Source organism: Leucoraja erinacea, chromosome 9 (assembly GCF_028641065.1).
Source record: "Leucoraja erinacea ecotype New England chromosome 9, Leri_hhj_1, whole genome shotgun sequence".
NCBI lineage: Eukaryota > Metazoa > Chordata > Chondrichthyes > Rajiformes > Rajidae > Leucoraja > Leucoraja erinaceus.
The window spans coordinates 62,125,442-62,148,923 of record NC_073385.1 but is presented as its reverse complement, the minus strand read 5'-3'; the positions used below and the strand labels follow the sequence as shown (position 1 = coordinate 62,148,923).

The 23,482-nt window shown below is 46.2% G+C and overlaps 1 protein-coding gene across 1 annotated transcript in view; it reads left to right on the top strand.

Annotated features, from left to right (window-relative positions):
- Window positions 1-23,482, top strand: part of tyro3 (TYRO3 protein tyrosine kinase) — a 79,148-nt gene that overhangs the window by 36,742 nt on the left and 18,924 nt on the right. The window contains exons 7-13 of the mRNA XM_055640982.1: window positions 245-440; window positions 1,960-2,102; window positions 6,870-7,011; window positions 9,120-9,240; window positions 11,787-11,893; window positions 18,433-18,528; window positions 20,790-20,870. Of these exons, the coding sequence (XP_055496957.1) occupies window positions 245-440; window positions 1,960-2,102; window positions 6,870-7,011; window positions 9,120-9,240; window positions 11,787-11,893; window positions 18,433-18,528; window positions 20,790-20,870 (886 nt within the window). The remainder of the gene's footprint in view (window positions 1-244; window positions 441-1,959; window positions 2,103-6,869; window positions 7,012-9,119; window positions 9,241-11,786; window positions 11,894-18,432; window positions 18,529-20,789; window positions 20,871-23,482) is intronic.

Below are 23,482 nucleotides of genomic sequence, written 5' to 3'. Positions count from 1 at the left end.
CTCTAACTTTAATTGCCACTTTAAGTGGAGCTTTGCCTGAACCCAATGCATATACAATCAATGTAAATTAAGTGGTTTTGCAGTGTTCGGTAGGAGATTACAGGATTTCACATCTTTCTGTGTCGGCGTCGAATCTAAATGTACCTGGTTACTTCCTGGCCCCATTTCGAGCACCAGCTAATTGTGAATAATTTGCGATGTGAATGAAATATGTGTCCTTTTTCTCTCTTTCTATCCTCTCCAGGTTTTGGATCCGAACAAGCTCAATGCCTCTTCAAACGTGAATGTCTCCTTCAAGGTGACGACTCCAGCCGTGCCGTTCACCTACACCATCCACGGTCTGAGCCCGTTCACCAACTGTGGCGTTCGGCTCGCCTGCACCAACGAGGTCGGCCCTTCCGAGTTCAGCAAGTGGACGCACTTCCAGACGTCTGAAGGAGGTGACCCGAGCGTCTGAGAGGCCGAGAAAGAGTGGATGTGGGGTGGATGTTTCCTGTCATGGGAGAGTCTAGGACCAGAGGGCACGGCCTTAGAATAAAAGAACTTACCTTTATAGAAAGGTGATGGGGAGAAATTTCTGGAGGCAGAGGGTGGTGAATCTGTGGAATACATTGCCACAGACAGCGGAGTCATTGGGTATTTTTAAAGAGGAGGTTCCTGATTAGTAAGGATTGATTCGTAAAGTCAGGGTTATGGGGAGAAGGCAGGAGAATGGGTTGAGAGGGAGAGATAGATCAGCCATGATGGAATAGCAGAGTAGACCCAATGGTCCAAATGGCCTAATTCTGGACCTTATGATAATGAGAGAAAATCATCAGAGCACTAATGCTCATTTTGCTGCCTGCTGAGCTTGCTGCACTGCTCTGGTATCCATATAGCCTGGGCTACAGCCGGCTATAGCCAGTTCAAATCCCACTGCAGCAAGTGGAGGTTAAATTCCAGGAATTGAATAAATCTGGAATGAAAGATTTCCTCAGCAATGGAAATTCACGCAGCATGAAAACGGGCACTTCAGCCTATTGAGCCCGCGCACAGACCATCAAGCACCAATTCACTGCAAGCCCATTCTATTCTCCTCACATGTCTCTCAATTGTTCCCAGATCCACCACTCACTCGCGCACAGGGGGCACTCTACAGCAGTCTGTGGATAAGGTCATAAGTGATAGGAGCAGAATTAGGCCATTCGGCCCATCAAACCTACTCTGCCATTGAATCATGGCTGATCTATCTCTCCATCCAAACCCCATTCTCCTGCCTTCTCCCCATAAACCCTGACACCCGTACCAATCAAGAATCTATCTATCGCTGCATTAAAAAATATCCACTGACTTGGCCTCCACAGCCTTCTGTGGCAAAGAATTCCACTGATTCAACACCCTCTGATTGAAGAAATTCCTCCTCATCTCCTTCCTAAAGCAACGCCCTGTAATACTGAGACTATGGCCTCTAGTCCTAGACCAGTTCAGTTCAGTTTTATTTGTCATATATAGGTTAACACAGGGTCAACGGTACAATGAAATGTGTTTGACAAGACAACGGGTCACCTCAGCAGTGATATTACAAGGATAAAAATAAGGTAAAAAAAGATAAGACAAAAGTAATAATGGTAGGTAAAAGACAATAATAAATAAAATAATCAACATATATGATGTGTTTATGAGTTCAGTAACCTGATGGCATGACGATAAAAACTGTTCTTATGTCTGATGGTACGTGCAGCCATGCTCCTGTATCACTCTCCCACCAGTGGTAACATCCTCTCATTTGCAACAACTTGTGGTGGGCCTGTTGTTGCTGCGTGGTGGTACGTCTTGGAGAGGAATTAGGACCTCTTGTTGACCTGATGCCAGCAGCACCTTGTATGTGGGACGCTGGCCACTGTTACTCATGCTTTCTGTTGTTACATGTTGGAGGTGGAACGTATCCCCTCAGTGACACGTGTCCTGCTTTCCCCACAGCTCCCAGTGCCGCGCCGAGGAACGCCATCTACTCCTACAACGGCTCGTCATTGGTGATCGAATGGAACGAGGTGCCAGCGAGGGATATACACGGCATTCTCCTTGGATACATCGTGGAATGGACCGGGCCCGGGAGAAAAAAGGTGGCTGTTTGTAGATATACTCTTCCTTGATAACATGTTAGATGTATTGGGATTGTACGTATCGTGCATTTTCCAGTCAACCTACCGTGTATGGTGTTGTGAAACCAAGCTTTACTATACGGGCCATTGTCCATGGCTACAGATGATGTGATCGCTTTCTGCTCCTCATCACCTCCTCCCACCGTCCCAACTCCAAGCCTCCTTTCTGCCAATCAATTGCCACGACTAAAGGGCCTGTCCCACTTTCACGACCTCTGCCGAGTTTGCCCTTGACTCATACTCGCAGCATGGTCGTCACGAGGTCGCAGGAGGTCGTGGGTAGGTCGTAGCAGGTCGTGATGCTAGTCGTAGGTACTCGTGGCATCAAGCAGGTCGGGGCATTTTTATAGCCTGATGAAAAATGTCCACGAGTAAAAAGGGTCGTGAATTAGGTCTTGAAAGTGGGACAAGCCCTTAAAGCCATCAGTGGTTATCGCCAATCTCCAACAATATAATGATGTCATTTGCAAGGCTTCCTGTCTTTCTGATATTTTTAACCTTCCCCAGGCTTGCCGATAACCCTCTCTCTCTCCCTCTCCCTCTCCCTCTCCCTCTCTCGCTCTCTCGCTCTCCCTCTCTTAAAAATATCCATTGGCTTGGTTTCCACAACCTTCTGAGGGGTGGCTGATTTATTGCTGTTCCTCTTGCTTATTTAAAAGCACCGTCGCATGCAGAAGGATCAATGGCATGTACGTAGAAAGGACACAAGTGTGAGAAAAAACTCACCCCTCTTTGGAACAGCTACTGCTTCAGGCATCCAGTGAAAGGAAAGGCTGCACGTTAGATCTGCCCTGTCTGAGGAGATGAAAGTTTCCCTTCCAGGCTGCTAAAAATAGACCGATTCCCAAACAGTATTTCTGTGTGTGGGTGGACAAACAAACATTGAGATTAATAATAAATTGCAGTTCTCCTCGGGGGAGATGGTTAGGGAATGTGGTTTTGTCGTTTCTTTTATTTAGTAGTGGCATTTTCTATGCAGACAGAGTGGGGCTAAACGTTTGGGGAAATGACAGGCTCTGGGAGGCATTTGAGGGGCTAGACGATTAATTGCTCCATTCTGCATTTGATTTGTGAATGCAGTTTTATAAGGAGGCCAGTGGGTGCCCTGCATGCAGCTGTACAGATCAAGAAATATGTACCACCAGACTCATGATTGGCTTCTTCCCACTATTTTTCAGACGTCTGAACAGTTCTTCCCTAAGCTAAAGTGTATGCCCGATCTTAGAACCTACCTCATTGCATACGTTGGGGCTTTTTCTCTGGAACTGCAATGCTGCAATGCAGTAATACAATATTCTGCACTCTGGTATTTTTCTCTGTGCTCAACCTGGTGCTCATACAGTAGGGCAGGAATAGGTCATTCAGGCTTTCAAGCCTACTCTGCCATTCACAGCCGGTCATTCCAATTCTGTTCCAGCTTTCTCCACGCACACCCATTGATCCTTCAAAGCCACAGAAGAATATCTAACTCCTTCCTAGCACACAGTTAGTGATTTGGCTTCAACTGCTTTCAGTGGGAGAGAATTCCACAGGTTCACTCGTGACTGGGAAACAATAATGTCTCCACATCTCACTGATTGATGGATCACTCCTTATTGGTACTGGTGTGGCAACGGTTTATTAGTGTCCCGTATACTGAGATACAGGGGAAAATGTTTGCTTTCCAATGAAATCAGATAATACTGTATATGGGTACAATCAAGCCACGTAGAAGTGCAAAGAGAAAAATACCAGAGTGCGGAATATGGTGTTACTGCATTGTAGCATTTACAGTTCCAGAGAAAAAGTCCAACGTCCACAATGAGGTAGGTTGGAAGATCGTTACCTTCGGGAAGAACTGTTCAGAAGTCTGATAATAGAGGGAAGAAGCTAATCATGAGTCTGGTGGTACATAATTCAAGCTTTTGTATCTTCTGCTAGATGGGAGCAGGAAGAAGAGGGAATGATCGGGATGAGAAAGGTCCTTGATTATGTTGACTGCTTTCCCGAGACAGTGCAGTCAGTGGTGGGGAGTCCGGGCTACAGCCACAACTCTGCAACTTCTTGCAATTCCTTAACCTTAGATCTGTGATCCCTGGTACTGAAACAGCCTCCCCCCCCCCCCCCCCCCCCCACACACACACACACACACACACACACACACACACCCACACACATCAAGAACAGGTAGGCTGTCAAGTCAGTGAGAATGTTGTACGTTTCTGAAATCCTTTCTCAGTCTTATAAACGTTAGTTAATATAACCCTTAATTAATAGAGTCGGAGTGTTGTGGGAAGATTCAGCATGGAAGCAGCCATTGGGCCCACTGAGTACAGGTCAAGCATCAAGCATCGGTTTTTATACTAATCTCACCCTGACCCATTTTTTCCCCACCTTCTTATTAATTTCCCCTTCCCACACATTCTGCCATTTAGTTTAGTTTAGTTTAGTTTAGAGATACAGCGCGGACACAGACCCATTGGCCTACCGAACCCGCACCAACCAGCGATCCCCGCACATTAACACCATCCTACACACACACTAGGGACAATTTACACATAAGCCAAGCCAATTAACCTGCAAACCTGTACGTCTATGGAGTGTGGGAGGAAACCGATCACGGAGAAACCCACGCGGTCACGGGGAGAACAAACAGTACAAACTCCGTGGAGACAGCACCCATGGTCGGGATTGAACCCGGGTCTCCGCCGCTGTAAGGCAGCAACTCTACCACTGCGCCACCAGGTGCAGGTTTACCCTACATACATGGAGTAATTCACACTGGGCAATTAACCTACCCACCCACACGTCTATGACCTCTATTATTAAACCGGAGCACCCGGGGTAAACATGGTCAGAGGGAGATAGACACAAGAAGCTGGAGTAACTCAGCGGGACAGGCAGCATCTCTGGAGAGAAGGAATGGGTGATGTTTCAGGGCCAAGACCCTTCTTTAGAGGGAGAACGTGCAAACTCCACACAGACAGTACTCAAGGTCAGCCTTGAACCTGGGTTGCCTGAGCTGTGAGGCAGCAGCTCCACTAACTGCACCAGTAGGCTGTTTGTTTCCTATCACATTCTCCCGGGACATTACGAAATAAAATGATTGACCAAGAAATTAAATTATCTTTTCTCTTTTAAACTAACGTATAATCTGTACCGTTTCCAATCCATTCATCTAGATCTACCAGTAATTTCCATTTCCATCCAGTCCTCATTTAATAGCCTAGACCGTCTTCACTAATTGTCTGTGTCTCTTATCTCCCGTCTGATCTAGTCTGTAATTTATGTTGCACCATTACTTGGCATTCAACAATAAATGAGATTTAAAAACACCAAATCCACCAGTTTTGAAGACAGAGATGTGATTTGTAGTTTAGTTTAGAGATACTGCGCGGAAACAGGCCCACCGAGTCTGCGCCGACCAGCGATGCCCGCATATTAACACTATCCGACACTAGGGCCAATTTTTTTACATTTATACCAAGCCAAATAACCTACAAACCTGCAGGTAGACAAAAATGCTGGAGAAACTCATAAGGTGAGGCAGCGTCTGTGGAGCGAAGGAATAGGCGACTTTCGGGTCGAGACCCTTTTCAGACCCGACCCGACCTGAAACGTCGCCTATTTCCTTCGCTCTATAGATGCTGTCGCACGCGCTGAGTTTCTCCAGCATTTTTGTCTTACCTTCGATTTTTCCAGCATCTGTAGTTCTTTCTTAAACACCCACAAACCTGTACATCTTTGGAGTGTGGATTGAAACTGATGATCTATGAGAAAGCCCACAGGCTCATGGGGAGAACGTACAGACTAGCACCCGTAGTTGGGATCAAACCCGGGTCTCTGGTGCTGTAAGCGCTGTAATGCAGCAACTCTACCGCTGCGCCACCGTGATCTCCTCCCCATTCGGACTGCACACCCATTTAGTGACTAACTTGCTTGTGATACGCGACGGTCAGAAATGTTGTGTACTTCTGTCATGCGGTGATTACATCTCGATTACCGAGCCTAGATTAAACGGTTTTCCCATGGCAGGAGAAGATTAAGAGAGAGCGGCTGAATTAATTGCAGCATCAGCCATGAATTAGAAGCCCTTTGAGAACTGAAAAGAGTTGCAGAGCTTTGTGAATCATGCCAGTGGTCTCCAGGGAGACTAAAATACTTTGAGCTGGGCAGTCATTGTGATTATAAGATGAGCTTTGTGTGTGATACATTCAGTCGATGCAGAACCATTTCTGGCCAATATCACCCGCACTAATACAGGTGTCAGAAGTTATGGGGAGAAGGCAGGAGAATGGGGTTAGGAGGGAGTGATAGATCAGCCATGATTGAATGACGTAGTAGTCTAGATGGGCCGAATGGCCTAATTCGGCCTAATGTGGCCCTTGTGGCTAAAGGGATCAGGGGGTATGGAGAGAAGGCAGGTACAGGATACTGAGTTGGATGATCAGCCATGATCATATTGAATGGCGGTGCAGGCACGAAGGGCCGAATGGCCTACTCCTGCACCTATTTTCTATGTTTCTATGTTTCTATTTCACTCCTATTCCCAATGAGCATGGAAGCAGGCCTTTTGGCCCCACTCATCCATGCCGTCCAAGATGTCCCATCCAAGCAGGTCCCATTGGCCGTGGCCCGGCCCGTCCCACTCCAAACCTACGAGACACTTGTGAGGCTTACGCTGCGGTAGTAGGTGACGTCGTTGTACCTTTTCCCTTGAATAACGTGAGGCGATGTGTTGCTTTGCAGGAGATCTCAGTCGCAGCAGGGACCCAAGCTATCTTGCCCTCTGTCCATCCTTCCGAGAATGATTTGTTTCGAGTGTGTGCACGGACGGCAGTCGGACGCGGCCCATGGAGTGCACCAGCGCGTCTATTAGGTCAGGAGCAAGGTAAAGGAAGCTATCTCTCGCGGGTGAGTAGTAAGGCTGGGGTCTAATGAATCGCACTGTGACAACACAGCCCCGAGAGTGAGCATCTCACCTCCCATGTTTATCGTGCAGCACAGGAGGAGAGCACCTGTGTCTGGTCTGGTTTGTTGGAAGAGCTTCCCAATCATTTCCATTCCCTCTTTAACTTTAGGCCAGACACAAATTGCCAGAGTAACTCAGCTGGCAGCATCTCTGGAGAGAAAAAACGGGTGACGTGTCGGGTCGAGACCCGGGTCTGAAGAAGGATCTCGACTCGAAACGTCACCCGTTTTTTCTCTCCAGGGATGCTGCCAGTCCCGCTGAGTTACTCCAGCACTTTATGTCTATCTCAAGTCAAGTCAAGTCAAGTTTATTTGTCACATACACATACGAGATGTGCAGTGAAATGAAATGGCAATGCTCGCGGAACAACAAAACAACCAAACAAATGCTGGTTTACATCTTCGGTGTAAACCAGCATCTGCAGTTCCTTCCTCCCCAATACCTCTTTAACTTAAGTTCAGTTCAGTTCAATTTATTATCACCTGTGCCGAGATACAGTGAAAAGCTGTTGTTGTGTGCTATCCAGTCAGTGGAAGGACAATACATGATGACAATCGATCTATTTACAGTGTATAGATACATGATAAGCATATAACGTGCAGTGCAAGGTAAAACCAACAGTGACGTCGGCAGGGTTGGAAATTGACCCCGCAAACACCAGCCCATCATGATTGTAAATTAAGCAAAGCAGTTGCCGTAGTATCAATCCGTGAGGTCCCCATCCCAACAAAACAACCTCTCGTTACTCCCGTGTCCTGATATTTTTGCCTAATTTCTATCCTTGCTGCTCACGACCCTCGTACTCGATGACCTCCAGTCTTGATGCCAAGCCCATGATCTGGCACCTTTTGGAAGTGTGTCCCCCCTCCCCCCCGCCCATCTTCTGATGCCCCCCCCCCTCCCGCCATCTTCTGACCCCTCCCCCATCTTTGTACATTCATCGTCCTGGGTTTTAATAATTTAGTTTCACGTTTGTGCAAGATTATGATAACTGGTCACTTAAATTTCATTCTCATTAGAATGCACATGACGCTTTCAATACCTTGTAACTGTATCGTTGTCTGTTGGCAGACCAACTAAATCAAGTTGTATTGTATTGTATCGTCCCGTATCGTCATATTGACCACAACAAGTCTATTTCCCAGCAACCCCCCCCCGCCCCCTCCAAGACCTATTCTCAGTTCCAAATGCATAGTAGCTGTTCAGTTATGTTCGGGGGCTACTGAGGTTTGCAGTAGATGGTTCAAGAATAATGACAATCGCTAGTAGTTGCAACAGCCTGGTGACCATCTGTAAAGGTGCACAACAATGTGTGCGCCAATGTGTTAACACCCAGAGGTTGAACTAACTGCTGGTGTTATTATCCTTCTAACTATAAATCATGGTGTTATGTTTTCAATGCTATCTGTTGCAGCTTTCTAATAGACTTTACCCCCCCCCCCCCCCCCCTCAGAACACACCTACCAGTGGCCGTCGCTCGGTGAACAGAAGCGAGCTAGGGGTGGGGGTGGGGGGGAGAGAGAGGGGTCGTGTGAAAGATCTGCTTCTTTCCCAGAGCGGGGGATGCTTCCCATGTGAAGGAGCGTTGGCACAAACGTGCACGAGCAGGCGGCTCACCCACACCCTGCCGCTCACCCTCGCCCTCCAGACTTTACCCTCCTGCCCATTATTGAGCTCTGACTGCTCTGCCTTTTCTGGGCTTGGAACCAAACGACGGACAGGGACAGACCATGTGGCAGTGAGGACGTCGCTGCCGGGGGGAAGAGCAAAGGAGGCCCCGGCATGGGGGGACTACCGTGAGGGGGCGGAAGATCAATGGAAGAGTTGGCATGGGGGGACTGTCTTGAGGGGGGGGGGGGGGGAACTAAAGGGGACCTGGCGCGGGATACTTTGTAACTTTGAAAGCGCCCTTTATGTAATGACTATTTGCATACCTTGGGCATGCAAACAAATAATTTCACTGGGACTTGTCACATGTGACAATAAAGTATTCATTCATTCATTCATTCGTGACTTGTACATTGCAGGCCGCCGAAGACCACGGATATCATGGGCGCCTTTGATCATCGGCATCCTCTGTGCAGCCATAACTCTAATCAGCGTTCTGCTTGTGGTCTACCACATCAGGAAAAAGGAGCTGCAGTTTGGGTGAGTGGGCGGCCATCGCTTGGCCTTAGTGTACTAACACAGGCAGAGATGCCCTGGGCTTAGGATTTCCTCTGCTCATCTACTGTACTTTCTTTGAAGAACTTCCTTGAAACCTACTTAATTGACCCTCCTCTCGATCAACTGCTTTACGATCTAAGATTCACAGAGTAATACAGCACGGAAACAGACCCAAAGTCCATGCCAACCAACATGCGTATTCAGACTAATTACATTTGCCTGTGCTTGCCCCATATCCATCTAAGCCTCTCCTAAGACAGACACAAAATGCTGTAGTAACTCAGTGGGACAGGTAGCATCTCTGGAGAGAAGGAATGGGTGACGTTTTGGGTCGAGACCTATCTTCAGCCATCTTCAGATCCTTCTTCAAACCTGCCCTATCCATCTTAAATGTAATTACACCCACATCTACCACTTCCTCTGGCAGGGTCATTACATGTAGCAATCATCCTTTGTATGACAAAACTTGTCCCTCAGATCCCCTTTAAATCTTTCTCCTCTCGCCATAAACCTTTGCCCTCTTGTTCGAACCATTTTATCTCCTCTTCCCATTCCCACTCTGTATTGGGCCTCCTCCATTGACAGAGTGAGGCCACATGCAAACTGGAGGAACAGCGCCTCATATTCCACTTGGGCAGCTTGCAACCTAACAGGGTGAACATTGAATTCTCCATTATTAGGTTGTTAACCATTAGACAATCCTGCCCCATTCTCTACACCCCCTTTCTTCACCCTTGTCTTCCCTGAACCTGTGCTCCATTGATTTGCACCCAATTTTCCCTTTCCCCCTACTCCTGTCCACTTCCACATATTCCTTCACAATTCCCACCTCTTCTATCCTGATCACATACCTTTTGTCTCTTCATCTCTGGCCTTTGTCCAACCAACCTCAAATCATGTGTGTGTATGTGTATATGTGTGTGTGTGTGTATATGTGTGTGTGTGTGTGTGTTTATATGTGTGTGTGTGTATATATATGGGTGTGTGTATATATATGTGTGAGTGTGTGTGTATATGGGTGTGTGTATATATGATGATGAAAATGAAATGATTCAATTTATTGTCATTGTCAGTGTACAGTACAGAGACAACGAAATGCATTTTTAGCATCTCCCTTGAAAGGGAGACACAGGGCGTCGCGGTGTGCCCGCGCCTGCCGCCGTAACATTCCATTACAGGCAAAGGTGGGTGAAGTGTCTTGCCCAAGGACACAACGACAGTATGCACTCCAAGCGGGATTTGAACCGGCTACCCTCCGGGTCGCCAGCCGAACTCTTAGCCCATTGTGCTATGTGTGTGTGTGTGTGTGTGTGTGTGTGTGTGTGTATATATATATATATATGCGTGTGTGTGTGTGTGTGTGTGTGTGGGTGTGTGTATATGTGTGTGTGTGTGTGTGTGTGTGTGTGTATATATGTGTGTGTGTGTGTATATATATGTGTGTGTGTGTGTGTGTTTGTGTGTGTGTGTGTATATGGGTGTGTGTATATATATGTGTGTGTGTGTGTGTGTGTGTGTGTGTGTGTGTGTGTGTGTGTGTGTGTGTGTATATATGTATATCTGTGTGTGAAATATATACTGAACTTTTTGTTGTTCTTTATTATGGGTTTATGTTTCCACATCTGTTGTGCTACTGCAAGTAAGAGTTTCATTATTCCGTTTTTGGAATGAAACACCCTTGACTCCTCTGTGTTTATTTGTTTGGCAAGGAATGCTCATCCCCCACCCCCCATCACTACCCCCTCCACTGATGGCCCTTTCTACCACCTCCACCACTCCTCTTTGTCTTGGACACCGCCCTCTGGCCTTCTACCCTCTCTTGATCTTTTATTTTCTAAGTGCTGCCATAATTGCAACCACCTTGACTTCTCCACTCCCCCCTCACCAGCTCCACACTCACCCCATCCAAATGCACAGCTCTCCCGGCTCTGCACCAAACCCAACCTCACCACGCAATGTTGGCTGTCCCTGTCCATCCACAGACTACCTGACCCGCTGAATTTCACCAGTAACTCAGTAACTCTAGTAACACCACCCACACCATCCTGGCCACACACTCATCTCTCTGCTACCTTGAGGTAGAAGGTACAGGAGCCTGAAGACTGCAACAACCAGGTTCAGGAATAGCTACTTCCCCACAGCCATCAGGCTATTAAACCTGGCTCGGACAAAACAATGAACATTAATAACCCATTATCTGTTATTTGCACTTTATCAGTTTATTTATTCATGTGTTTTGTAGTCAATGCCTACTATGTTCTGTTGTGCTGAAGCAAAGCAAGAATTTAATTGTCCTATCAGGGGCACATGACAATAAACTATCTTGACTTGACTTGACCTGCTCTTTGCTCCAGTCTCCAGCACCTGCAGTCCCGTGTGCTGCAGACATGTTCGAAGAGGAGAAATGAGATAGTCTAGGCAGTGAATGGTTATTGCTGGCGTGACTCAGTGACTCAGAGATGCACACCATTCAGTGTGCTGCATTGTTTTGTGACTGGTGCTAATTGTTCAAGTCATTCCCCCCACAGACCTGCCTTTGCTCCAGCCGCTGCATCCAATGGAGTGGGCCAGGTGGTGCAGTACAGGGCAGGACGCAGCTACAACCGTAGAGGATCAATGCGCATTGAGGCTACATGTACGTGAGTTGGATGGCTTTTTGATTCTTTGCTGCCACAGTTTAGTTTAGAGATACAGCGCGGAAACAGGCCTTTCCTCCCACCCAGTCTGCGCCGACCAGCGATCCCCGCACACTAACGCTATCCTACGCACACTGGGGACAATTTACAATTATACTGAAGCCAATTAACCTACAAACCTGGACGGCTTTGGAGTGTGGGAGGAAACCAGCGAAAACCCGTGCAGGTCACAGGGAGAACGTATAAACTCCGTACAGACAAGCACCCGTAGTCAGGATCGAACCTGCGTCTCTGGCGCTGTAAGGCAGCAACTCTACCACTGCACCTCCGTGCTGCCCTTCACAATCTTCCCCTTTAAAAAAAAACTTTAATCCTGGTCATGGAAGATCCCAGTCACTTCCACATTCTCCTCTCCTACACTTCTGTCACCTCTGGGAGTCACTTTGAGCCAACCAAATATAACTTTATGTTTATGTACCAACAGCTTTGCCAGCAGGTATCTCTCCTTTCTTTGGTCTGTTGGCATCTGTGTCTCTGTCAGTTCCTCCAATCACCCACCTTATGTTATTCTCCCAACAATTTGTCCCTCAGGTGACCTGCTACCTTTATGACATTGAATGTCAGAAAATGTGTTGTCAAACCGGATTTTCAGTCACCATCCTAAGTAGTGTCACGTGTCGCCTCTGTGGTCAACATTTCCTAACATCTAGGGTAGTTCTGGACTGAAAGGATATTTCTGAACCACTGTCGCAGCTCTGAAACTCCCTGAGGAGTTCATGATGAAGAGTCTGAAGAAGGGTCTCAGCCCGAAACATCACCCATTCCTTCTCTCCAGAGATGCCGCCTGTCCCGTTGAGTTACTCCAGCATTTTGTTTCTATCTTCGAGTTCGTGATGAGTCTTTATTCAAACTAATGTCCGCTTTGTGCATATCATGCCTCTTACCTCCTCCGGCCTGCTGCTCTCTTAGATCACCACTTCTACACTTTGCAGCAAATTGTGGACGCAGCCCAGACCATCACACAAACCAACCTCCCTTCCATTGACTCCATTTACACCTCACGCTGCCTCGGCAAGGCCAGCAGCATAATCAAGGAGGAGTCACATCCTGGCCACTCCCTCTCCTCCCCTCGCCCATCGGGCAAAAGATTTAGAAGTGGGAAAATGCACACCTCCAGATTCAGGGACAGTTTCTTCCCATCTGTTATCAGGCAACTGAATCATCCTACCACAACCAGAGAGCAGTCCTGAACTACCATCTACCTCTTTGGTGACCCTCGGACTATCCTTGATTGAACTTTACTGGCTTTACCTTGCACTAAACGTTATTCCCTTATCATGTATCTGTACACTGCAAATGGCTCGATTGTAATCATGTATTGTCTTTCCACTGACTAGATAGCTTGCAACGACCTAAACTAAACTTCCCCTCTTATCTCCCGGTCCGGCTACAATGTTAATTTTCGCAGAATCTCAGCCTACCTTTCCACCCTCCCTCTGACATCCAAATGTGCCTCCGTTGGCTCCTTTATTTTGGGTGTCCAGGGCAAGAGAAAATGTCATTCCAAAAATTGATTTAACATCATAGAAGTATCTGTTTCAGTTAACATTGATTCTGGCAACTACCTCTGCTCTTGTTGGGTCTCGGTATGTTTGTCTGCTGTCTTTCACTCTAACTGTTGCTTTAACACAACTATCTCCATCATTTGGAACACACAGTGGGGCAGTATATAGTGAACATAATTCTCAATAACAAATATCTAATAAACCTATAATTGGTACACTAAAAATATCACACTCAAAGTTTATCAGTCATTGACCTTGCATCTGTCCTCATGCTGTCTTGCACCTTGACCTCTTCTCCTTCTCCCTTTTCTCCCTTCTCTTCTCTTCCCCTCTCTTTTCTCCATTCTCTTCCTCTTCCCTCCTCTTCCCTTCCCCTCTCTTCTTTCTCTTCTCTCTTTTCTCTCTTCTCTCTTCTCTTCCCTTCTCCTCTTCTCTTCTCCTCCTCCTCCTCCCCTCCTCTTCCCTTCTCTTCTCTTCCCTTCTCTTCCCTTCCCTTCCCTCTTCCCTTCTCTTCCCTTCCGTAAACTGTGCCTTAATTTCTCACTTTCTCATCATTCGTCTTTGCACAGATCCATCTACCACTTTCCCACCTGAGATGTAATCCTTGGGTTCTTGCTCCACCAGAACAATCTTGGTCTACTGGGACAACACCACACACACAGAGGCCCCATGATCCACTCACTGGTATCCCAGGACCTGATCTTCCTGGATTGCCTAAATTTATAAATAAACTACCAGGTCTTAAGATACACCATCGTATCCTCACCTGTACAGTGTAGGTGGGTTCTAACCGTGTTGTTGCACATACTGCCTCTCAGATCAGGCGGAGATAACAACAGAACATCCGTTATTGAGCCTGCCATTCTCAAGCTAACCAACAGTGTTTGATACAGCAATGTATCAAAGTCATACCCTGTGCAACATTCAATTCTTAGAATTCCATTCATGCATCAAGCCATTCTCTGAGTTGAAACATAGAAACATAGAAAATAGGCGCAGGAGGAGGCCATTCAGCCCTTCGAGCCAGCACCGCCATTTATTGCGATCATGACTGATCGTCCCAAATCAATAACCCGTGCCTGCCTTCTCCACTTATCCCTTGATTCCTCTAGCCCCTAGAGCTCTATCCAACTCTCTCTTAAATCCATCCCGTGATTTGGCCTCCACTGCCCTCTGTGGCAGGGAATTCCACAAATTTACAACTCTCTGGGTGAATTTTTTTTTTCTCACCTCAGTCTTAAATGACCTCCCCTTTATTCTAAGACTGTGGCCCCTGGTTCTGGCCTTGCCCAACATTGGGAACATTTTCCCTGCATCTAGCTTGTCCAGTCCTTTTATAATTTTACATGTTTCTATAAGATAACCCCTCATCCTTCTAAACTCCAGTGAATACAAGCCTAGTCTTTTCAAGGTAGCTTTCAAAAAATTAAACATGGCAGACAACAGTAGACAAGAATCCAGAGATGAACGAAGGATATCAGATAATTGTAGTTTGGAGGAATCAGTGACCAATGGACTTTAGTGAAAGACAAGAAGAAGTCTTCTTACTCGTCAACATGACGTGGAGCTGAAAGAATGATAGCGATGAATGTTGAATAGGAATCGAATAACTACTTCATTAGGAGAATATTGTAGTGCTGTTGGGAAAAAGCAGGTGAGGGACTAATTGAAGAGTTGACTAGGGTGCCTCAATGTATGATTACTGAACGTTTATTTCTTAATGAAATGCAGATGTGAACCAGGTCCGTGACATTATTTTGGTGGCTGAGTGGAAAGAACACACACACACACACACACGGTGGAGGGGGCGTGTTAAACACACCTCTACACACTTTGCTGACTGCAATTTTCATCCACCATTTATATCTCTCCCATTTTCTCGGGTGTGAATCCAGCCTCTGTCTTAAACCTGCTGACGTAATCCACCCCCGCTGACTGTGGCAGCCTGTTCCACACACTCTCTTCCCTCGGTGTGAAGTACAAAGACCGCACCATCCGCTCGTTGTGTTAATCATATTGTGAAAGCAACACCAAGCTGGAGCAGGCAATATCTATTGTGTTTACGCCAGAGAATTTTATTCAGCATCAGAGCCATTGATTCTAGCGCTGTTGAAGCCAATACGGCTTAAGCTTGTGATAATCCACTGACATATAGCGGAAAGTTTGATCGAGGTGACGGTAACAATGCATTACTAAAGAGTCTAACTTTAGATGGAGGTGAGTTGTAGCTGTTTGATATTTTTAGACGTTTATTTCAGTGTTAATCACCCCTGTGCTGGTGAAAACTGCTCTCAGTTAACAAGCAACAAGATAAAAATAATAATTCCTCTCGCACTTCCTCACTCAACCCTGGCAAACTAGTTGTTTTAGTCATAGAGTCACAGGGATGTACAACACAGAGACTAGCTCAAAATGGGACTGAGCTAGTCCCATTGGCCTGCATTTGGCCCATATCTGTAACATCTTTCCTATCCATGAAACCGTCCGAATATTTTTTGAATGTTATAATAGTGCCTACCTTACTACTCTCTTTGGCTTTTGTTTAAGAAGGAACTGCAGATGCTAGAAAATCGAAGGTACACAAAAATGCTGGAGAAACTCAGCGGGTGCAGCAGCATCTATGGAGCGAAGGAAATCTTTTGTTCGCTCCATAGATGCTGCTGCACCCGCTGAGTTTCTCCAGCATTTTTGTGTACCTACTCACTTTGGCTGCTGTTTCCATGTACTGCCATTCTCTGTGTGACAAACCTGCCTCTCAAGTCCCCTTTAAATCTGTCACGTCTCACCTTAAATCTATGCCCTCTGGTTTTAGAGTCTCCTACCCTGGGAAAAAGACAGGAACCCTTCACTCTATCTATGCCCCTCTCATGAATTTATAAAACTCACTAAGGTCACCTCTCAGTCGCCTTCATTCCAGCAAAAATAATTGCAGCCGATCCAGCCTCTCCCCATAACTCAAGCCCACCAATCACAGCAACATCCTTATGAATCTGTGTAAGAAGGAACTGCAGATGCTGGTTTAAACCGAAAATAGACACAAATGCTGGAGTAACAGGCGAGAAGGAATGGGTGACATTTCGGGTCAAGTCTGAACCCAAAACGTCACCCATTCCTTCTCTCCAGAGATGCTGCCTGGCCCACTGTTACTCCAGTATTTTGTGTCTATCCTTATAGATCTTTTGTGCACCCCTCATGCTTAGTCACGGTGACCAGAACAGCACTCAATGGTCGTGGAGTATTCTCACTAGAGTCGCCCTACACAGCTGTAACATGATGTCCCAGCTTTTGTAGTCAGTGCCCTCTCCAATGAAGACAAGAGTGCCATATGCCTCATTCACCAACCTGCCTTTCTCAGATGATCTAGATCTTTTTGTAACATTAGACAACCTTCTTCATTGGCCACCACAGTACCATCTTCGGTCTCATCTCTCAGGGCGGCATGGTGGTGCAGCGGGAGAGCTACTGCCTTACTGCGCCAGTGACCCGTATTTGATCCTGACTATGGGTGCTTGTCTGTAAGGAGTTTGTGTGGGTTTTCTCCGAGATCTTCGGTTTCCTCCAACACTCCAAAGACGTACAGGTTTGTAGGTTAATTGGCTTGGCTATAAATGTAAAATTGCCCATAGTGTGTGTAGGGTAGTGTTAATGTGAGGGGATCACTGGTCAGTGCGGACTCAGTGGACCGAAGGGCCTGTTTCTACGCTGTATCTCTAAACTAAACTAATCTGTAAACGTACTAAGCCAACTATATTCTCATCTGGATAATTTAAACAAACCCCTGTAGCACACCATGGCTCACAGGCCTTCAAACACTAAACCAACCCACCACCATCACCCTCTACAGTGATTCAAGTTCCCTGGCGTGAATATTACCAATGATCTGTCATGGACCAACCACATTGATGCAACAACCAAGAAGGCACATCAATGTCTCTACTTCCTTACGAGACTGAGGACATCTGGCATGTTGCCATTAACTCTTACAAACTTCCACAGATGCATCTTTGAAAGCATACTTTCGTGTTGCTTTCCAGCTTGGTTTGGGAACAGCTCTGCACAAGACCCCAAGAAATAGCGGAGAGCTGTAGATGTTCTCCGTCTACGATTCTCTCTGCCTTGGAGAAGCGGCCAACAAAGACCTGTCCCACCCCGGCCATTCCTTCTTCTCCCTGATCCCATCCAGCAGGAAGTACAGAAGTTTCAAAGTGTGCACTACCACATTCGGGATCAGCTTCTTTCCCCTTGTTATCAGGCTTCTAAATGGTCCTTCCATAAGCTAAGTTACTGTCCGATTCACTTCTACCTCATTGGCTTAGTCTGAGGAACTGATGTGCTACAATGTTGCGAACTAACTCCTGTAATAAGTATCTTCCCCTTTGCTCTATTTATTGAATTTGAGTTTGACTTGATTGTGTTTATGTACAATGTATCTGATCTGTTTGGAGAGCGTTCAAAACAAACTTGTCACCATACCTCAGTATACACGACAATAATATATCCAAACCTAAACCATCAATTTTTTATCCAACTGCCTAACTCACCCTGGGTCCCATGTGATCTAACATGGGGTCAGTCTACCATGTGGGACCTTGTCAAAAGCCTTGCTAAAGACCATGTAGACCGTGTCTACCGCCCCGATTTCTCACACACAACGTCATGCTGACTATCTTTAATCCGTTCCTGTTTTTCCAAATGCAGGTAGATCCAATCTCTCAGAATCCCCTTCAGTAACTTACTGACCCTTGATGTTTGGCTCCACAGCTTGTGGTTGTCTGCAGCCCCACACCCAGTGATTCTGAATTCACCCAGTCCGAAGAAGGGTCTCCACCCGAAACGTCACCCATTCCTTCTCTCCAGAGATGCTGCCTGTCCCGCTGAGTTGCTCCAGCATTTTGTGTCTGTCTTCGGTGTAAATTAACATCTGTAATTCCTTTCTACCCTTGTAATTCTGTGTTGTTGTTGTTTGAATGCAGTTGACACTTTGGGAATTAGCGACGCTTTGAAGCAGAAGTTGGAAGATATTTTCATCCATGAGAAGCAGATTGAACTGGGTCGGACACTGGGACGAGGTCAGTAAACAATGGGGCTTAGTGATATCTATCCTTCTGGGCTTTTTGTGGCTGCTCTTGCTTATCTAATATTTACTGGTATAAGGGAGGGGAACCACTGGATGATATTCCTTTAATTTCTTCTTTAAGACGTGGAAACACACAAAAACACAGCAGAAAATTTGTGAGACAAAGTATAGTTTAGTTTTAGTTTAGTTTAGAGATACAGCGCGGAAACAGGCCCTTCGGCCCATCGACTTCGCGTCGACCAACGATCCCTGCACATTAACACTATGGACAATTTACAATTTCCACTTTTATCAGTCAATTAGCCTACAAACCTGTATGTCTTTGGAGTGTGGGCGGGAACCGGAGATCTTGGAGAAAACCCACGCAGTCACGTGGAGAATATACAGATTCTGTACAGACAGCACCCGTAGTCGGGATCGAACCCGGGTCTCAGGCGCTGCAAGGCAGCAACTCTACCGCTGCTCCATCTTGCCCCCCCCTGCTGTATGATGCTGTTAGCAAAACTAAAATGAGACCTGACACAAGGACCATGGTAACACCATTATTACACCACTGGGAACGACTGGAGAGATCATGGTGGTGTGGTGGGTGTGACTGATGTCAGACCTGACAATATAACAGTGTCTGCAGAAGCGATCCGGTTTACAAGTCATGAGAAATAAATAATGATCACAACTGTTTTCAGTAAAGTGATGTGAAACAAAAAAACAGAAAATCCTGGCAATTCTCAGTGGGTTGGGCAGCATCTGTGGAAGGAGAAACAGAGTTAATATTTCTGAAACATTGTTCTCTCTCCACAGATAGTGAATGACATGTTGAGTCATAGAGTGATACAGGCCCTTCGGCCCAACTTGCCCACACCGATCAACATGTCCCATCCACACTAGTCCCACCTGCCTGCGTTTGGCCCATATCCCTCTGAACCTGTCCTATCCACGTGCCTATCTAAATGTTTCTTAAACGTTGCGATGGTACATGGAGTATTCCCAGAATTTCTGTTTATCTTTCAGACTTCCAGCATCTGCAGTTTTCATTTGATTTTCATCTACAGTGTAGTTCAGTTGCTTTCTTCAGTCTTTTTCTTTTCCTTCTCCCCTCGCTCAGTAACTCTGTGTTTTGCCTTAATGCAGTTCGCACTCGGAATGAGCAATGCTTTTAACAGATGCTACTCCTTCTGAGTCAGAAGGTTGTGAGCGCAGCTCCCCGCTGCAGACTCGAACAGATAATCTAACACTGGCGGATGGCTCTGTAGACACATGGCATGCCTGCTTCTGTGCCAGAATGATTCTCTCTCCCTCAGCACAGCATTGAGGTGGAAGATTGATTCTCCCAGCAGCGCAGCATTGAGTTGACGCTGTCTTGTTGGAAATTCTTATTGTTTTTGACCCAGCATTGATTAAGCATTGTTCGGATAACAGAAATCTTCACGTCTAAAGTTCATCAGGGCCTTCCTCAGTTATTGTCAATATTTGTCACCAACCTAACATCATAAGAGATCCGGGTTAAAATCTTACTGTTACCTATGGAAAATAATTGGCTACTTAAAGACAGGACCACTTTAAAGGCACTTAATTGGGGGCTGAGTTCTTTGGCTTGATCCAGAATCATGAAAGACGTTCCATCCGAGGCAACATCTTGGTGAATCTCCCCAGCACCCTCCACAGTGCAACTACATCCTCCATATAGTGTGGCGACCAAAATTGTACAAGATAATTCAAGTATAGACTCACCAAAGTGTTATACATTTGTAGTGTTACCTTCTTGCTTCTTGTTCCAGCAGTAGCTTAAGTTTGGAACAGTATATTAGGCATTACAGGCCTTGGAACTAACCTCAGAAACCCACCTGGCCCCATTGAGAACACGGCTTAGACAGCCATCAGCAGAATTGTCGATGTTGTCATTCTCTGCTTTAGACTTTAGAGGCACAGCATGGAAACAGTCCGCTTGGCCCACTGACTGCGCGCCGACCTGCGACCACCCCGTACGCTACCACTATCCTACACACTAGGGTCAATTTACAATTTTACCGAAGCCAATTAACCTACAAACCTGCGCGTCTTTGGAGTGTGGGGGGAAACCGGAGCAGCCAGAAAAAACCCACGCAGGTCACAGGGAGAACGTGCAAACTCCGTACAGACAGCACCCATGGTCAGGTCTCTGGCATGGAAGCCTGGTCTCTGGCGCTGGAAAGCAGCAGCACTACCCGCTGCACCACCATGCTGCCCTGAAGTTGATGTTGTTTTAATTTCCAGGGGAGTTTGGCTCTGTCAAGGAGGCGTATTTAAAGATGGAGGATGGGTCCACACAGAAGTTGGCCGTGAAGATGCTGAAAGGTGAGTGGAGCAACTGACCAGCATCGGGTGACGGGATTAGACTGGGGTGGGGGCGTGACCTCTGGGTGACCTCTGTGTCGATGTGATTGGTCGAACTGTGCAGGTGTGATTGACCTCCATTTTAGTGACCTAACCACACCTTAACTCCCAATCCCAGGGGACAGGCCATGTGGCCCCTCCAAGGCTGCTATCCCCCTTACTATATTAATGATTTTAGACGAGGGGATTGAAGGCTTTGTGGCAAAGTTTGAGGATGATACGGAAATGGGTGGAGGTGCAGGTAGTGTAGAGAAAGTAGGGACTCTGCAGAGGGAGAGAGGGCAGAGAAGTGGCAGATGGAATATCGTGCAGCAAAGTGTGGAGTCATGCATTTTGGTTGTAGGAATAAAGGAGTAGACTATTTTCTAAATGGGGAGAGAATCCAGAAATCGGAGGTGCAAAGTGACTTGGGAGTGCTGGTGCAGGATTCCCAAAATGTTAATCTGCAAGTCAAATTGGTAATAAAGAAAGCAAGCTCAATGCCAGCATTTATTTCAAGAGGGATTGTATACAAAAACAGGGATGTAATGTTAATGCTCTATAAGGCGCTGGTAAGGCAGCATTTGGAATATTGTGAGCAATTTTGGGCACCATATATGAGGATGTGCTGGCTCTGGAGAGGGTCCAGGGGAGGTTTACAAGAATGATCCCAGGAATGTGTGGATTAACCTATGATGAGCGTTTGTCGGCACTGGGCCTGTACTCGTTGGAGTTTAGAAGCATGATGGGGGACCTCATTGAAGCGTACAGAATGGTGAAAGGGGTGGATAGAGTGGATGTGGAGAGGTCGTTTCCACTAGTGGGAGAGTCTAGGACAAAGAGGGCATAGCCTTAGAATTAAAGGATGTTCTTTTACGAAGGAGATGAGGAGAAATGTATTTAGTCAGAGGATGGTGAATCTGTGGATTTTGTTGCCACAGAAGGCTGTGGAGGCCAAGTCAGTGGATATTTTAAAGGCAGAGATAGATAGATTCTTGATTAGTATGGGTTATTGGGAAAAGCTGGAGAATAGGGTTAGGAGGCGGATTTCCGCTTCCTGGGAATCCATATTGAGGAGGACCTGACGTGGAGCGTGAACACCTCTGCACTGCTGAAAAAGGTCCAGCAGAGACTGCACTTCCTGAGGGTGCTCAGGAAGAATAACATCAATCAGAGACTGCTGCTGTCCTTTTATCGGCGCTCCATTGAGAGCATACTAACATACTGTGTATGCGTTTGGTACACCAGCTGCACAGCGGCTCAGAGGAAAGCGCTCCAGAGGGCCATTGACAATGCCCAGAGGAGTGTCGGCTGCCCTCTCCTTACCTTGGAGGACTTACACAGTTCCCGCTGCATCAAAAAATTCCAGAGTATTATATAACCATATAACAATTACAGCACGGAAACAGGCCATCTCGGCCCTACAAGTCCGTGCCGAACAACTTTTTTTTCCCTTAGTCCCACCTGCCTGCACTCATACCATAACCCTCCATTCCCTTCACGTACCTTCACGTTATAAAGAACATTTCCCACCCCGGACACTCCCTGTTTGAACTGTTGCCGTCAGGCAGACGGTACAGATCTACAAGGACAAGGACAAACAGACTTAAAAACAGTTTTTACCCCACTGCTATAAAGGCACTATATGTAACCACCAAGGAAAGCAGGGGCGATACATACTAAGGGACTGTGGTACACTGTGAAATCGACAGAAGGATGGAGGGTTGGGTGTTTATGCGTGCTATTTTAATGATATTTATTTTAGTTGTTTATCTTTTTTAATATTTTACCTTGTATGTATCGTTAGCTTTTAGAAATGTTTGAATGGTGCACTGACTGGCTGACATTTTTTAATTTTGTTGTACATGGTTCATGTTACAATGACAATAAAGAAACTATTCTATTCTATTCTAGGAGGGAGAGATAGATCAGCCATGATTGAATGTTGGAGTAGACTTGATGGGCCAAATGGCCTAATTCCATTCCTTACGATCTTATGACCTCCCAAAGTAATCTTCAATGGCTGCGGATGTTGTAAAGTGCCAATATAATATGTTCACGCTCTGACAATCTAAAGATGCTTAAATGCCGAAACAATGAACTGCAGATGGTGATTTACAAAGGAGGCTCTTCTCCAAAGATATTTAAAGTTGTCTTTAAAATAATGACCCAAGTTTCTTCACACAACTTCAAGCCATTTCATATTCATTCTTTTTTCCCCTATATTTCGCTCGCTGGCCATTTCCGATGAAATCAAGTCATGTTAATTATCAGAGGCACAGTTGTCGTCACCTGAATACATCTTTTGCCGGCCCCTGGTTTGTCCTGCTTTGTCTTCGCTGCCTTCCAGTTTTATTTCCTGCTCTCCCTACTACAATCAGTCTGTAGAAGGGTCCCGACCCGAAACGTTACCCATTTTCTCCGACAATGCTGCCTGACCCGCTAAGTTACTCCAGCATTTTGTGTCTGCACTTTTCTATGTTCTCTGTCAATGCAGATGGCAAGTATTTATTTAAGATCTCACATTTACCCTCTCTGGCGTCATGTGCAGGTTGTTACTTTAATCCCTCACCCTACTCTTTTTACTCTCTTAT